The sequence below is a fragment of the Crocodylus porosus genome, unplaced genomic scaffold (genome assembly GCF_001723895.1).
Source record: "Crocodylus porosus isolate Cpor-Errol unplaced genomic scaffold, CroPor_comp1, whole genome shotgun sequence".
NCBI lineage: Eukaryota > Metazoa > Chordata > Crocodylia > Crocodylidae > Crocodylus > Crocodylus porosus.
The window spans coordinates 59,539,993-59,556,815 of record NW_017728943.1 but is presented as its reverse complement, the minus strand read 5'-3'; the positions used below and the strand labels follow the sequence as shown (position 1 = coordinate 59,556,815).

At 40.2% G+C, this 16,823-nt stretch overlaps 1 protein-coding gene across 2 annotated transcripts in view; it reads left to right on the top strand.

The window, feature by feature from the left end:
- The window catches only part of UBR2 (ubiquitin protein ligase E3 component n-recognin 2), a 98,510-nt gene extending 82,490 nt beyond the window's left edge, over positions 1-16,020 (top strand). For both annotated transcript variants that reach the window (XM_019549420.1, XM_019549419.1), the window contains exons 38-47: positions 376-443; positions 852-987; positions 3,141-3,231; positions 4,151-4,281; positions 5,565-5,673; positions 6,809-6,865; positions 9,661-9,738; positions 10,679-10,849; positions 11,625-11,726; positions 13,567-16,020. In XM_019549420.1, the coding sequence (XP_019404965.1) occupies positions 376-443; positions 852-987; positions 3,141-3,231; positions 4,151-4,281; positions 5,565-5,673; positions 6,809-6,865; positions 9,661-9,738; positions 10,679-10,849; positions 11,625-11,726; positions 13,567-13,708 (1,085 nt within the window). In that variant the 3' untranslated portion in view covers positions 13,709-16,020. The remainder of the gene's footprint in view (positions 1-375; positions 444-851; positions 988-3,140; positions 3,232-4,150; positions 4,282-5,564; positions 5,674-6,808; positions 6,866-9,660; positions 9,739-10,678; positions 10,850-11,624; positions 11,727-13,566) is intronic.
- Positions 16,021-16,823: the final 803 nt, after the last annotated feature.

Genomic DNA, 16,823 nt, shown 5'->3' with positions numbered 1-16,823 from the left:
AGATGGTATTTTGGAGGGCAGTTTTGGGGAGAATACTGTTACCTTATTTTTCTTGTTTTAAGTCCTAACTGTAATTAGGAGAAGAAAAATCCAAATCAGAACTGTGGATACAGCAGTTAGTTTTAGAAGTACTGTTTTTGCCTTATTTCAGTGCAGTCTAAAGGCTAGTGAATGGAATAACTTATTCTGGTAGTGTAAACCAAGTCAAACCAAGACCGAAAGGATTTTCCAATAAGCCCTTAAAGTATTTGATGTACAAGTCTGGTGGCTGTAATCTAGGTTGTATAAAAAGTAGAGATAGAATCTTTTTGTTGGATAATATAAATTGAGACCTTTTGTGGGTTGTTTTTTTGTGTTTTTTTTTTAAATATTCAGCACTGGTGCCTAATGAAAAACATGGAAATCTTCCATGCATACTTGATATTGACATGCTTCATTTATTGGTAAGTAATTCATATTAACTAAAGTTTTGGTCCTTGAGGATCTTTATTTGTCCAAGCCTCATTGCTATATTTTCTCTGTACCATTGCATTTTGTGGAAGGGGTATAGCTATTTAGGAACACATGTTTTCCTTTAACATTTTAATGGTTCTTTTGCTATACCTAATTTTTATGCCCCTTCTTGGGAATGCTGTGAAAGCAAAATTCAGCCTCAGGGAAATCCACATTGTTTAATAGTTATTTTTCTATCCCATGATCCACTGGGGAAACTGCCTTCAAAATTTGTCCCATCAAAATGTCCTGCAGCACATAGGGTTGTGGCTACAACCTGTGCAAGAATAAAAGCTCAGATTCTTGAGCTATGGTGGAAAAGGGAGAAGATGCATGTCCTTCCTTGTTTTATTTTACAGGTAAGCTTGGTGCTGTCCTTCCCTGCCATACACTGCCAGGATTTTTCAGGCGTTAGTTTAGCCACTGGAGATCTTCACCTCTTCCATCTTGTCACTATGGCACACATAGTGCAAATTCTACTTACCTCATCAACAGGTAATGATATCTATCTCTCTCACTTCCAGTATTTCTCTAAACAAGCATTTAGCTTTACTAGTGTAGTATTCTGTACCAGCATACAGTAGCAGCAAAGTGTTCATAGTATCTGAGTGCAGCTTATACCAGCAGGACTGTTTTTGCTGGTTTTGCTTATTCTGTTTCACCCACTGCTTTCCCTTGAGACTGGGAGCAGAGTGGAGGAGCAGGTGCTCCAGGCAGGGGAGCTTTGTGCCATGGCTTCATTCCCTTCCTGGACTGGTCTAGGTAGGGAAGGGAGTGGCAAGGCATAGCCCCCAGCCTGTTCTTATTGCTTCTTCCCCGTCTCAGACCAGTCTAGGAGGGGAAAGGAAGAGGAGCGGTCACCACTAATCCTTTCCTCTTCCCTAAGCCAGGGAAACTGCCCAGCTTGAGAGGGCTGGGGGGTATGCCTTGCTACTTCCTTCCCCTTTCTGACCAGTCTGGGAGAGGGGAGGAGAGGAGCAGATGCTGCTGCTTCCTGTCTCTTCTCCAAGCTGGCCACTGCCCTGCTAGGGGTAGCAACTTTGCCCCAGTGCTCCTTCCATTCTGCTCCCAGAGACTGGGAGTAGAGTGAAGGAGGCTGCTCCCAGAGCCTGATCTTGGGCAGGTACCTTCACCCACTACTCTGCTCCCCCTTGTGACTGAGAGTAGTAAAGCAGGCACTGTTCTTGTCCCCAGAATGGGATCACCCTTGTCTTGGGAAGGCACAAAGCAGGGGAGAAGGGGTGGTTACAGACTGCATGTCTCTACTGCTCCCTCTCCTTGAGGGGGTGGGGAATTTCTGAGACATTTCCTCCTGGTAGTACAGGATGTCTATACAGTCATTGACAGTTGCATCTGATTCCTTACGTGACGCAATCTACTTTTTCTTGTTATCAGAGGTGTAATTGTCTAATGGAGTATTTTATTTGTATGTTCTTAGTCTCTCATTTTAAAAAAATTGTTATACAACAGTATCATTTTAGATTGGTGCTGTCCAAATTCTGAGTGCCTAGGGGCTGCAGGACCCTCAGCAACCCACCAAAAAGGCCATGCACAACCTGAAAAAGGGCTGCACACTTCAGTGAGGGCTCCACCCTCCAGCCCACCATACTGCACAGGCTGCTGATGTGCCATGTGAACCCCGCAAGCCATGAGCTTCCTCCATCCCCTCCCCCTGCCGATGCGCTAATCCCCTTCATATCCTGTGTGGATGTGCCACTTAACTCTTCCCTGTTTCTATGCCACGTGGTTATGCTGCAATATGCCATGTGTCCCCTACCCCGTGCCACGCATATAGGCTGTAGTACACTGCTGTTCCCTCCTCTGCCCCACCCCACGGTGGACCACTGCTGGTGCACTGCACTAGCATGAATGCTGAGCAAGGTTTTTGGGTCACCCTGAGGTTTTTGGCCATAGGCTCCCAGACAGCAGAAGCTCAAGTAGGGAGGGGGAACCCAGGGACTCCACCAGCAGAGCAAAGCAGGGAGTGGTACTTGAACCAGGAACCCAAGAGCCATATGTTAATCCTGAGGAAGCTACATGCAGCCCATGGGCTGCCAGTTGGGCAGCCCTGATTTTTAGATGTTTGGCAGAGGTTCCAGTATAGTCAGGTCTTTGCTTATAGTAGTATACCTCTAGTACAATGGTGCCCAAGTTTTTTGCCCCATGGGCTGGGTGGACAGTGTCAAACCTGTCCGTGACCCAGATCTGGGTGGTGGGCTCAATCTGGTAGGCCAGGCTAATACAGCAGGGTATGAAGCCTGACCCTGATCTGTCCTTTTAGTGGGTATGTGGGTGTAAGGAATGGTCTGGCTCCATCCAGATGTGTGGGGTGGGAGGCTGGGATGGGGAAGGGGCTACCCTGATCTGGATATGCATGAGAGCAGGGAACAGCAGTGGCTGGGGTGAGGCTTGATCTGGCTGCGTGGAGCTTCTACTGCTCCCCTGCTACCAAATTTTCTGTCTTGGTGGGACCTCTGCGGGCTGGATGCCATGGCGTCATGGGCCAGAGGTTGGGTATGCCTGCTCTTGGATACCTCACATTCCTCCATTCCCAAAACTTGCTTATCTATTAAAAACAACTTAAGTAACACCCCAGGTTGTTTCTAGGTTTTATAATGTGCCTCATTTATCTTCCATTTGCTTTTCAGAAGAAAATGGCATGGACCAAGAAAACAGTAACAGTGAAGAGGAATTGGCAGTGCTTGCTTTGCATAAATTTCTTTGCCAGTGTACAGGAAGGTAAAATAATTGTTTCTAAGTATATAGCCATGGTTCCACATCTAGTTCCTCCATTAAGCTGCAATATCACAACACTAAATTTATATACTGATGTTTTACATTTTATGTCCGAAGTTTTGCTACTGGGTCGGTGTATCTACACCTGTGCTTTACTGCAGAGCGGACTAATTAGCTCTGCAATAAAGCATCACCATCTACAGGTGCACTGGTATTAGGGCGCTGTAAACTAATTACTCTGCCATAAGATAGTACTGTCATGGACAGTACTATCTTATGGCAGAGTAATTTACTGCACTGAAATGCACATGTAGATAGTGACTGGGCAGGGGCCAGACTCCTGCCTACCCCCTAGCTCTGCGGCTCCACATGGTCAGCAACTTTGTGCCCCAGCCAGCCCCTCTGTTGCCCAATGCCTCTGCCTGGAGCCTGAGGCTGACCCCCTTTCCCCCTACTCCCTGCCAGGCCAGGCCTGCTCTGCCGTGGCTCAAATTGTTGCTGTCTTGGGCTCACGTAGATGTGGTGCCTGGCAGCAGTTTACTCCAGCTCAGACTACTCTAGCGTTTGTTTCACCTTAATTACACATGTAGATATGTCCAATAAGTCCCGATTCATTTGACTTAAAATAGTCACGTGACAAGTTGGTACATTTCTATTATTTCTCAGTACATTTTTATAATTTGCTAATCAAATTACAGAATTCAGCTTAAGTAACTAGAGATATATATTTTAGTGGCTCTCTAATTTTGCTTTATTATTAGAGTGCTAATTTCAAAATAAATGCTGGTTTTAGTCTAATTTTTTAACTAGGGTTAATCAGTTAAGATTTATTATGTTAATCCAGACATTCTTGGATTAGTTCTGCATTTTAATTTAGTCAGAAATACTTATTATAAAAATACATACAATCTTTGCTTTTAAGTGCCTTGAAAGAAATTTCCTCAGGCTGGCATCTATGGAGAAGTATAAAAGCTGGAATCATGCCTTTCCTGAGATGTTCTGCTATGTTTTTCCATTATTTAAATGGGGTCCCAGCACCACCAGAAATTAAAGGTAAGGCCTGTTTAGTTGTGTTTGGTTGTACAGCTTTGGAAATTATACAAAACATTTATTTCAGTATTGAAAAGTATACTGAATTAAGTTTTCTTTTCAATAGTAACTGAAATTAATGCGTATAGGTTTATTACTGATGCAGGGCTGTCTCAATGCTGCATCTGCCCAAAAATACAAAACAAAAGAAAATGCTGCTTAGTTTTAAAAAGTTGTGTTTCTAAAGTAAAAGCCAAATGTTTTTACACCTGTATTGATGTCCTCCAATTATGTTGAAGCAAAGTTGGTAATCCTGTGGTTAAGATAACTAAAGTGTGGTTGTTTATTTGAACTCTTATCTCTGGCATTCTTTTCTTCAAATGAAACCTGCTTCTTCTTTCACCGATTTCAATGAAATTAGCAGCAGGTCCTTAAGTAACCCACAAATATGGTAATGTTATGCTCCATTTGTAGTTGAATCCATGTTAGGAACAATCCTAGTTTAGGTCCAGCTATGATAGACGTCTGGACTAAAGGTAAGTCTGAAGGTATAAGTTATAAAAAAAGAAAAGTTCCATCTCTGTCTCACACACATGCATGTGCATGCACGCACACAAACACACACACACTACTTCAGGGTACTTAATTTGAAAACTAAAATATGTGAGTTTTTAAATGCCTAATAAACTAAATAAGTGTAGTTTTCCTTAGACTATTGTTTAGGTAAGTTGTTCTTACAGAATATATCTGTGAGATTGCAATATTCATTCTTTTAAAAGTTTTCTAGAAGGACTACAATTTTATTAGTCCAGTAAGTAGCAGCACACACATCTTTTGCATTGCATTATAAAAGAACCCTTCCCTTTTTCGCAGGATGTTAAGTTTGTCCCAAACTTTCAACCCCATCTTTAATGGAGGACGTGTCTAATAGTTCATAAGAGCTACTTCCCTGGCAAACTCAAAAGAGAAAATGTTATTAGAGTTAATGGAGCATGGAGACTGAACAGAACAATGAAGTGGTCCATGTGGGTCCAGGTTGACGCACCCTGTGGAGTGAGATGGGGGAGTTTGCACTGCCACTGCTTTTGTTATCTGTTTTGTGTGTCAGTGCCTCAGCACTTTGCTTCCAAGCCTGGCATTGTTCAGTAGTAAATCAACATCCTATTTTTGTGGGAGTGGAGGAACAAAAAGAAATTGCCACCCTTTTGCAGAATAATTGTATCGAAGGTCAAACTTTATGTACTATTGGTAATGTCTTTCAGAAATTGCTAGCATTGTGTTGACCTACCTCTTTTCTATGTTTACAGTAAATGGGGCAAACCAGTTTGAACATTTATGTAGTTATCTTTCCCTGCCAAGCAACCTTATTTGCCTTTTCCAAGAAAATAACAAAATTATGAACACATTAGTAGAAAGGTATGAAAAATTTTACTTAATTCTAATTTAGGTACAGTGTACACTTAGTAAAGTAATCTTGCACCAAAAACCTATAATATAGTAATAGCCTTAGTCTCCCTGTCTGTCCATAACGCTTTATGAGCACTCTGATTGGTTATCTCAGCAGCCAATCACAATGCTGACTGAAACAACCAGTCAGAGTGCTCTGCACAGACCACACATGGTGGAGTGCCACCAAGACAGTGGGGACAGGCCGCAGTGCTGGCCTCAACCACACCTCCAGCCCTGTTCCTTGGAGGCAGAGGGGGACAGTGGAGACAGACTGACATGGTAGAGTGCTGCCATGATAGCGGGGATGGAGGTGTGGGGTGATGGCAATGCAGCGCTGGCCTGGCCTCACCCTGCTCTGCCCTCACTGCTGCATCCGAGGGGTGGCCTCACCCCCTCTCCCCAGCCCTACTCCTTAGAGGCAGTGGCAGCACTGGCAAGTTTCGTCCCTGCCGTCATGGCGGAGCTCCGTCCCCAGCAGAGAGGGGGATGCAGAGGACAGCTGAGACGGACTGGCACAGCAAAGCGCCGCCATGATGGAGGGGTTGGAGCAGGGGGCGAAGCCAGTGCCATGCTGTCAGCATCCTGTGCTGCTGCCACCTCCAGGGAGGGGGAGGGGGGGCAAGGCACCCCTTGGATGCGGCGGTGACATGGGGTGTTGGCGGTGGGGACGGTGGGGCAAGCTTCCACCCACCTTGTTCCTGGCAGGTGGCAGCAGCGTGGGATGATGAGCAGTGGTGCCCTGTCCCTGCCATCCCCCCCTCGGGGTCAGACATCAGGGGGAGCACAGGGCTGGACCTGGGGTTGGGGTTGTATGGGGCCAGAGGCAGAGTGGCGGCACTCTGGGGTGCTGGGTGGCAGTGCTCCATCCCTGCCTGCCTCCCTTCCCCCCATCATTCATGGTGGGCAGCTTGCTAGTAGTATAAATATTTACCCTGTAATGCATGTTTTCTGGAGTGAAAGATTAATACATCCACAAAAAATTATTTTGGGATAGAGATTGTATTAAACAGATATACACTGGTATTTTTATTGGTTAGGATATGTTTCAGGGAAAGCATTGCTTACTGAAAACTAAAAGGCATTTTATTTTTCTTTATTAAAGTTGGTGTAGTAACAGTGAAGTTAAAAGATACCTGGAAGGCAAGAGACCAGCCATAAGGTAAGTAGGATGGGATTTCAGGCCAGCAAGGGAGAAGACTCTTTTATGTAACTAAATGTAGCAATTTCCCCTGCACATTACTCGCATATAAAACCGCCTCCCAATAATTAGATTCTATATATGGAAAATATATAGATATGTTATATTTTCTAGGTATGAAATCTAATTCTTAGTAGTTTGCCTTGAATTTGTCCCCTTCCCACTGCTACAACAGGGAGGGAGTCAGGTGCCCACTTTGCCTTCTGCCCTTCCTCCTCTTGCTGTCAAACACTGCTCTCCCTAAACAAATGAAAGTGAGGGGCAAATATGAAAACACTGACTTTGGAAATAAACATGTAAGCAAATTATTGTGGGTATCCATAGATTTAGTTTGTCCAGAACTTTTTAATAATTACTGGTAGTTCAGCACTGCTTAGTACTGGGGGCTACTTCAGGTAAACCCCATAAAGAATCTATGTGTTAATTAACTCCCCTACTCATGACTGGAAATGAGTGTTCTTGTCACAAGTCCTGAGATCTTCCAAAAATGTCTGTGCAGATGAGGTGCAGGGCAGCCTGGTCCTGCTGCACCTGATAAAGGGTGGGGCCATTAATCGTATGTGCCAGCCTGAGAGAGGGGACAACAGAGGGATTCTGGGTGACCTGTGTGGGGCACCATTTGGTGAAATTTGCTAGCCACTTAAGGGTGGTGAAGAAACAGGAATCGGAGGAAGTGGGAAAGAAAGATGCAGCTCAGCTCAGCTCAGCTGTGAATGGGAATACGTACCGAAGTGTATTCAGTCTTATGGCTCACCATGACTTGAAAAAGAGTTGGCACTGAAGGGGACCGAGTTCATAGACCTTATTCAGATGGGCTGTACTAGCCTGTCTTTGTGGTGGGTTCCTGTATGTTTGTGCAACATGGGCCATGTGTTTTATAATATGGTCTTTATTTAATCAGCTTCATAGTTGGGTTCCCTGACTGAGCACATGTTGTTTTTGGCAGCAGATTAAGATATTTTAAAAGGTTTTCTTGTACGTGAATGTAAGACAAGGTGCTGTATTCCCCATCCTGACTGGAAGAAAAACACTTCTCATGTTTGAGTAAAGACAGTATTTACAAAAATTCAGTGTCAAAAGTCAGAATGGATAATTTAATTAAGCTAGTCTGATCTGCAGCACATATAGGCCATACAATCTTATCCAGGAAGTCCTGAATCAAGCCTGATTAGATTCGTTTAGAGCCTGTCTTTCTAAAAGTTTCCTAATCTTGAATTAAAAACATTAGGTGATCAAAGGTGCTTTCTAAACTATCTGTTTTAAGAAGTGAAACATTATCATTGAGACCAAAATAGATGAAAGCGAATGATGTAGTCTTTTTATTTTTTTTAAAGCAATCAGTTTGAATTAAGGAGGCTTTTAATGCATAATATTTACTCAAGATTTATTATTTGTCAAAGGAGGCTAAATATTAGTGTTCCACTGCGCTAATTCAAAAAAAGGAAGAAACAAAACTGAAAAATCCTCATAAAAACTTTATTTAAGCTTTCATGCTAAATAATAGAAATCAACTTTCTTTTTAAATCTGTACATAGTACCTAGTCATGTGTTAAAAATCGAAAAGTTATCAGTCATCTGATTAATTTTAATTGGAGTAACCTTTTATACCAGTAGAATATTCTAACTGAATAGCAGAAGGATTTTTTCATTTGATTTTTAAGCTTCTTATTTCTGTTCTTTGCAATTCATGAAGCAGTGAAGAGATGCACATGACTGATTTGCTGGTAGTTCTTTTCTCTCTCAACATGATGCATTGCGCTGCTTCTTGGATCATGTTAAATTTGGATTTCACCACCAGTTTGTTTTAGTCCTTGAAAGGAAGATTCTCCACAATGCAAAATCTTAGTAATCTGTGGGGGGAAACACCTTGACATCAAGAATCATAATTTTTAAGCTATATGAATATCCAACATTAAAATGTTCATACAATGCAGAAAAATAATTATTCCCTAAAGCAGAAAAGTCTCTTGATCTAGCAGTTAGATCAGATTAGCGGTATAAGGCTTGCTTTACAATATTTATATCTCTTTAAGCAGGAAAAATGCTTGAGACTGGGATTTAGCTAAAATACACAATTGTGGAAGAATATAATTCTGGAATTTTTCTCTTATGTGTCTCTGAAAAATATCAATAAAAAACCATCTCCATGCAAAAGAATCAGGAAGTATTTCAGTTGTGGGATGTTGGGATCTTTTTTTTTTGTAAATCAGTTATATCTAACGTAAGTGCCACCTAGATGCTAAGCAGATAGTGCAATATAGCAGCAAACATTTAAACGATAACAGCTAAGTATTTAAAAGCTGATCTGCTTTTTGGTTTGAATTTTATGTAATACATAATACGTGATTAACTCAGTGACATTGCTGACATCAGCAGCAGAAAACTAGTATGCATATTCTGTACTTCTTTTGAAAGGCCATCTCTTGCTTGAGATTAGACCAATAGTTGTAGCATGCCCCACCTGCAATTCAGTATCAGTTAATTATCCAAGAGTGCATTTTGATTTCTAGTAAGCTATACAATATTTTGAGCACAGTGTGTTTACAGTAATTTTAATATGCAATTTATTACAGCTATATGCCAGTATAATGCAGTACCATAGATAAGGAAAGATATACGGTATGAAAGCCAAAATTAAAAGGTGTTGATATTTGCAAAAAAGTTTCCTTTGTACATTTGAGAAGATTAAATGACTTTGCAATGATTGTGTCCATTATTTACTAAACTTTAAGTGGTAATCTGTTTTTTCATTCTAGCTATGCAAGAGATTCTAACAAATTAATAGACCTTCCAGATGATTACAGCTGCCTCATTAATCAAGCATCTAATTTCTCGTAAGTTTTATGCTGTTATGATGAGGAGCTTTAAAAGCCATGGTACTGATGAAGTGGAAAATCTCCTAAAGGATTTAGAAAATCATAAAGGGTACAGACAGAATTGACAATTTCCACCCAATCTAACCAAAGAAAGCAGTCTGTAACTGTGACCAAACACAAGTGCACAGCTGTAGACAGCTTCAAAAATGGCTAATCAGGTGAAAATCTGACTCCTCATTGCTTGAGGTATCAGATAAAGACTTTCAAAATGTAGTATCTTTTGTAACTTGTCTGCAGAGCTCCCAGCCTGTTTCTCTCTTCAGAACGGGAGGGGATAGAGAGAGCAGAGGGAGTTCAGTCTAGGAGTTTTTCACCCCCTTAGAGGATGAATGTATTGGGAGCTCCCCCAAGGTGAATTTTGGGGTGGTTGCAGCCCCCTCTCCCCCTGTTGCCCCCTCCCAGCACCGCTGCTGTCCACCATGAGTGCAGCGTGGCCCAGCCCCACCCTGCCGGGAAGAGACCAGCACAGCCCCCAGCCCTAGTGTGCAGTGGCAGCCTGTCCCTGCCCTGCACAATGATCCAGAGGCACACAGCCTCATGCCTTCCTGGGGTGCACATAGCACCAGGAGCCATGCCCCTTGGACGAGCCATTCGCAGCTCTGTTCTGCACCCCACCCTGGCTATGCAGCGCCTGCCCCAGCCCCCGCCCCCCTCCCTCACTCACTGCTGTGTGTGTGCCCCTCCTCACCCCTGCTGCAGCCGCTGGAAGCCCAAACCTTTGTTTAATTGAGATGCCTATGAAATAGAAATTTCAGGGTTATTGGGGCTTTAACTTTATCTAGAGATGCTTCTGGAATGATGTTAGATCTGTTGATTTGCCATTTAAGTCTTTATTGTATAGTAAAGGTTTGAACTTTATTCACTGTCATGTACAAATTTTTTGTGTGCTCACATTAAGGTGTCCAAAATCAGGTGGTGATAAAAGCAGAGCACCAACATTGTGCCTTGTATGTGGGACCATGCTGTGTTCTCAGAGTTACTGTTGTCAAACAGAGTTAGACGGGGAAGATGTTGGAGCCTGTACTGCACATACATATTTATGTGGCTCTGGAGTGGGCATATTTCTTAGGTAAGGATATAGCTGTATCTAAAAATGTTATTAGTAGGCTATGTAGTATGTATGAACATAAGGTGACTATTACCAGTAAATGTAACTAACAGTATATTGTGTGTAAGGATGGTACTATTTGAAGAAAAGTAGCATAGTGTTTCATAGCTGGCAGGGTCAGAAGGGACCTGAGCAGATCATCAGGTCTGACCCCCTGCCATGGCAGGAAAGAGTACTGGGGTCAAATGACCCCAACAAGGTGATCATCAAGCCTCCTCTTAAAGACCCCCAGGGTAGGAGCCAGCACCACTTCTCTTGGAAGTCGGTTCCAGATCCTAGCCGCCCTGACTGTGAAGTAGCGCCTCCTGATGTCTAGCCTAAATCTACCCTCTGCCAGCTTGTGACCGTTATTTCTAGTTACTCCCGGTAGTGCTGGGGGGAACAGGGACTCCCCCAATGCCTGCTGATCCCCCTTGGTAAGCTTATAGATGGCCACCAGGTCCCCTCTCAGCCTTCTCTTGTGGAGGCTGAACAGGTTCATGTTTTTGTCTTCATTGTACTTCAGAACACAACACCTGGAAACCTTCCTGTTTTATAAAAGTATGGTTTCTTAAAAAATCGAAAACTCATAAGAGACTTTTCCCATGTATTTCTCACCTTATTTTTTAGATGCAGTTATACTATAAACTTTGCATTGTGTACATATTCACACTTACTGGTAATTCAGGGTAATTTAGAAACTTCATCCACATTATAAAGCTAATGACCATAATGTCCTGTGTGTGTTTCTGTCCAGAGTACGAGAATGTCAAGTGCTTTTTTTAGCTGGAAAAACAAAGGGCTGCTTTTATGCTCCTCCTTATCTTGATGACTACGGAGAGACAGACCAGGGACTCAGGTAATTTTTTTTAAAGAAGGTTATAAAGGTTCATAAAGTCTTAATTATACATTATAATTATCTAAGCTAAGTACTATAGCTGGGCAATAATGTCATAATTGTAGGCAGCAAAAAGAGCTAAATAAATCTTTTAAAAATAAACCTAGAATTAACATTTACTTAATGTTAGAAAAATCTCATGAAAACTTGTCTGATATAAAGAGGTATCCTGAAGGGGAAGAATTCTTAAATATTCTCTGAGACTTTGTGAAGCTCTGTAAACAGTGCTACTGACAAATAAAGATCATGCTTATATGTAGAATTTATTATTAAAATATTTTTTTACTCTTGTCAATCCTTGGTAAAAGCTTCCCGAGATGATTTCATTTAACATCACTTTAATATAAAGCAAGGGGCAAATGTAAACATGTAAGCAGATTACTGTTGGTATCCATAGACTTATCCTGTCCAGAATTCACACCTTTAATATTAATATTACCTCTAGTTTCATTTAATATTGTCATTTTGAATCTGTTTCTATACTCAAGTCATAGAATCTTAGAAGAGTAGGGCTGGAAGGGACCCCAAGAGGTTATCTTGTCCAGCCACCTTCTTGAACATCCAAAACATTGCATACGAGTCCTTTTATAACCTATACCTAAATGTACACAGTCAACCAACTGTGCCACACAGCTACAAAGTTACCAAAAGCACCCTAACCTTTGACAGATAAAACAGGGAGACAAGGTCATTTCATTTTTGAGAGAGGAGCAGTTTAGAGCTCAGGCATATTTAACACTTGCTAATTTTGCAGACATGAAGAATTTTAAGGAATTTCAGAATTAAAATGTAATAGTTGGAGTGAGATGCAAAGGTTGCTTAAATCTTACTTTCGGAATTCCCTCATCCTGATACCAATTTACACATGTCCAGGGGCTGCTCTGAATTATGGCATTTAAAAGCAGTCACAGGGAACAAAAATGTCTATGATTTAGCATGTTCTTTTTCATACAAGTGGCACATTTTTGGTACAACAATGGCAGGAGATAAGATGAGTAGCATGTTTACCAGAGTGTAGACTGGATTGCCTATTCAAGATCTTGCTTGCCTTGTTCAACTAAGTAATTTTTTTGTTGTATGACACCAATAATACTGGACAAGCGGCATAGTTACACTTTAGAATCTAGCATTATATTTCCACAGACTTAAAAGACTTATTTGACCCGTATTAGTTTCTCTCTAGGTTTGATATAATGCATACCCAGATAGCCCCAAAAGAATGGAATTATGAGATGCATCATTTGTTTCTCTCCTTAGTTTTTCTGCTTTTATAGCTTATGTTTCTCCCAGTGTACTTTTTAGTATGGGGAGTATAGGACCATAGGCTAAGACAAGTTGGTGTATCACCTTGTCTTGGACACAAGAGGTGTGCACATAAGGAGTGATGTTAAAAGAAGACAGCTCTTTACATCATGTAGATAGGAAAGAAAGTTTTGGTAGTGTCTGCATTAGGCAGTAATGTAACCGGGGAGGGAGAGGATGGGTGCACCAGGGCAGCAGCCCCAAGTGATATTTTTGTGGAAGGGGTGGGAAAATAGCTGTTGCTGCAGCAGTAGCTGATCATACTGCTCCCATCAGCATAGCATGAAGTGGCAGTGACCTGCGTGTAGAGCTGTGCTGCTACGCCTCTGAAAGTAGGTACTAAAGGATCAGATTTTTTGGTATCAATACTCAATGTAATTTTAGCAACTGTAATATTCAGACAGTAACTTTCAAGGCTATATCAGGGTTTTGTTTAGCATGTGAAAACAAAACTTTTACAAATGTTCATTTCCTGATATGTATCTTCTGTCATTTTCAGACGTGGGAATCCCTTGCATCTCTGCAAAGAACGATTTAAAAAGATTCAAAAGCTCTGGCAACAGCACAGTATCACAGAAGAAATTGGACATGCACAAGAAGCAAATCAGACCCTTGTTGGCATTGATTGGCAGCATTTATAATTTGTTATCTTCTGAAGACTGGAACTTTATGATGATGATTTTTATAACCCAATAAGCTTTTTCAAACAAAAGACGGATTAGGAAAAAAAAGTCTGATAAAATAAAAAGAACCCAGTCCTTTTATTTAACTTGTTTTCCAGTTTATTTCGTCAAGATACAAGTTATAATAACCATGTAAGCTTCTTTTTCTGTGTAAGCAGGTTTTATTAGTATTATTATTTGCACTGTGCTTCCTTCACATGAAACCTCTTGGGTTATAGAACCTGGGCAAATGAACTTAAGCTTCTCATATAAAAGGAATGACTCTTTTTGGAAGTCTGGCCATGATTTCTCTTATGAACTAAAAGAGGAAAAGAGACTGCTGAAATGGAGACTAGATTGAGCACAACTATGTATTATGTTTTGCCCTGTGCTAGTAATCTGAGCCGTTTTATTTTATTTTATTTTATTTTATTTTATTTTATTTATTATTCTGCATTTTAATACTTAACTGTGTGTACATGCAATGGAATGAAGTAAGGATGCAAATAATGTAGCAAATAGATGTAGCTGTCTGTATCAGTGGTTAACTTTCATTTAGTGCATCTAAAATGATTTTGCCACTTGTGTTCTTATAGGGACTTTTTTTGTTTTTTTACTAAAATAATTAACATTAGCTTGCCATGTAAAACAATTTAATTTAAAGCTATTTCCAGAGCACTGCACTCCACAGAAGTATTGTATAGTTTGTCATTGGAATTTAGCAGGGAAACCTTTTTATTTTCCATGGGTTGATGGTGGTTTTCAATATTTAAGGGTTGACTTTGTGCTCTAGAAGATGTTTCAAGTCGATGACAATACATAACAAAAAATGTCATGTGAAATGTGATTTTTATATTAATTTGGAAAAGTACATGAGGATTTTTTTCTTAATTTTTGTTGATTTTAAAAGCTATAATTTCAAATCCCATTTTTATTAGATTTCAGTTCTGCAAATAGAAACTCTCAGACACAAATGAACAGATTACTCTATTGTTTGAAGGGCAGCAGTTACTCTGTCTGTGTGTTTGCATCTGTTCATTCCTTTCTGTTTTACCATCAGGTATATTTACTTTCTGGCATAGTATGCACTTGGCTAAAGTTCTGTAAAGATATTTGCTTATAGTATATTTTATAAATATATTCTATAACTGCACAGATTTGCACTTGGTATGTGGGTGCCTGAAGGCAAGATTTTTCTAGTTATATGTAGTCAAATACTGTGTTAGACTTCCAAGACATCTCTCAAAGTGACTTTATGCCTATTGACAGAAAAATCAATGACCTCAAGTCCCTCCAGGCTTCTGGCAAGTTAACTCTGATTTTTTTTTTTTTTTAAATAATCAAAACGATACTTTGATGAAGTTTTGCTCTCTTATTTCCCCTTCAATCCAGACCAGTAATCTTTTTTAATGTCTATTGTGTCTTCAGTTAGAATAGGTTTGACTGAATTGTTCATATTTTTAGAGATGTAATGCTTCAGCAGAATTTTGTATATTTATGATGTACAGGATAGTTTTCCAAAAGCTTGGAAATAGTATTGACATGAAATACGAAATAGAAAACTTGGCCAATTTCAATTCTTGTTTCCTTAGGCCAGTATTAAATAGTCCATTTTTGTCTTTCTTCCTACATCTGCAGAATCATCAGAAAGATAATCGTCACTGAGGTTCCATATTTGCATTCCCATTCTTGAATTAGGTTATTTGTCAAGTTTTGGCTGTGCACGATGCATAAAAGTTTGATTCTTCCTTTGCTAGAGAGCTGTTTCTTTGACTTGACAGTCTTGCTGCTTTTGCTGAATTCCATAGCTTCAGGTAACATATTATTTAAATTTGAATTTAAAAATTCAGTTTACCGTGGGCATAGATATTTAAAAAATAGTGAAAGGTGACCTGGTACAATTAATAATACTGACAGATTTTCTACGTAGACAAAATATTGATAGAACTTATTTTTCTTGGGTACCATAGTCTTGAGACTGAGGTTGAATGGGCTGATAAATAATGACTGCAAGTAATTGCAAAGTACACAATTTATCCTTGGGGTTTTTTTGGTAAGGTTAGCCATTCTTTACTTAAACTCTTTTTCTTTTCTGATTTGTTTTGCATGTATTTATGTTCAGTTTAGAAATGTTTATATAACATGGTTTCAGTTATCAGGGAAGTAATACATGTAATAAATTGGCTATAACTTTAATATCTGTGGATGACTTGTAAAATTTGGAATGTATCATATGTAAAGAGAAAAAAATTGAAAGCATCAAAATAAATGCTTTAGGTGTTGACATTAAATCGGTACTTCTTAAACTTTTTATTCTTAGAAAGAATTTTGCTGAGCCTTTGAATTGTTAACTTTGATTGTTTTGATGCTCCAAGTATGTCACATTGTTAATCAGAAGATAACAAATACCTGGATGTGCAACAGCTGCAGTTCCCTGACTAAAAATTTAAGATGATTATAATATTAGTGTCAATTAGATAAACCTGTCTTGACCTCTACCTGAAGGTCTGATCATCATTTTAAGAGATTAAGATACATTTTGTAAGGGGCTGAAGTTTCAGCTGGCCATTAAGTGGAACAGTCTCTCAAGGATTTTGGAAATGCAGTAGGCAGTAAACATAACTCACTCTTACTCGGAGAAGTCGGTTTCATGTTAGGGGACTAATAGAAGCCTGTTGATCTTTTCCTGGTGTGCAGGACATTGTCTTTAATGTTGCAAACAGGCTCTGTTTGGTAGAAAGTTTTAATTCAACCTTAGCTTTCCTTGGGCTTCTCTCATTCCTTTCTTGTCTAAACCTCCTCCTCTTGTCCCTCCTAAACTATAATCTGTTAAATCTATTCCAGCACTATAGTCTCTAATGTTGTTTAGTGAATGAGCCTCAATTCCTTTAGATATGCCTCACATTCACTTTTCTGTGAAAGGCCACAAAGTGCTAAAATGCTAATGACTGTGCAGTTTTGGGATTTCACATGCAGCTGCTGAACACAGGTCGTACTTGTTTCAGTGTAGAATCATTCAACCAGGTTCGGCTATAACATCTTACTCTTTCCAGTGCAGCCTATCTTTTCAGCCCTCAAATCCTTAGGCTGTTAT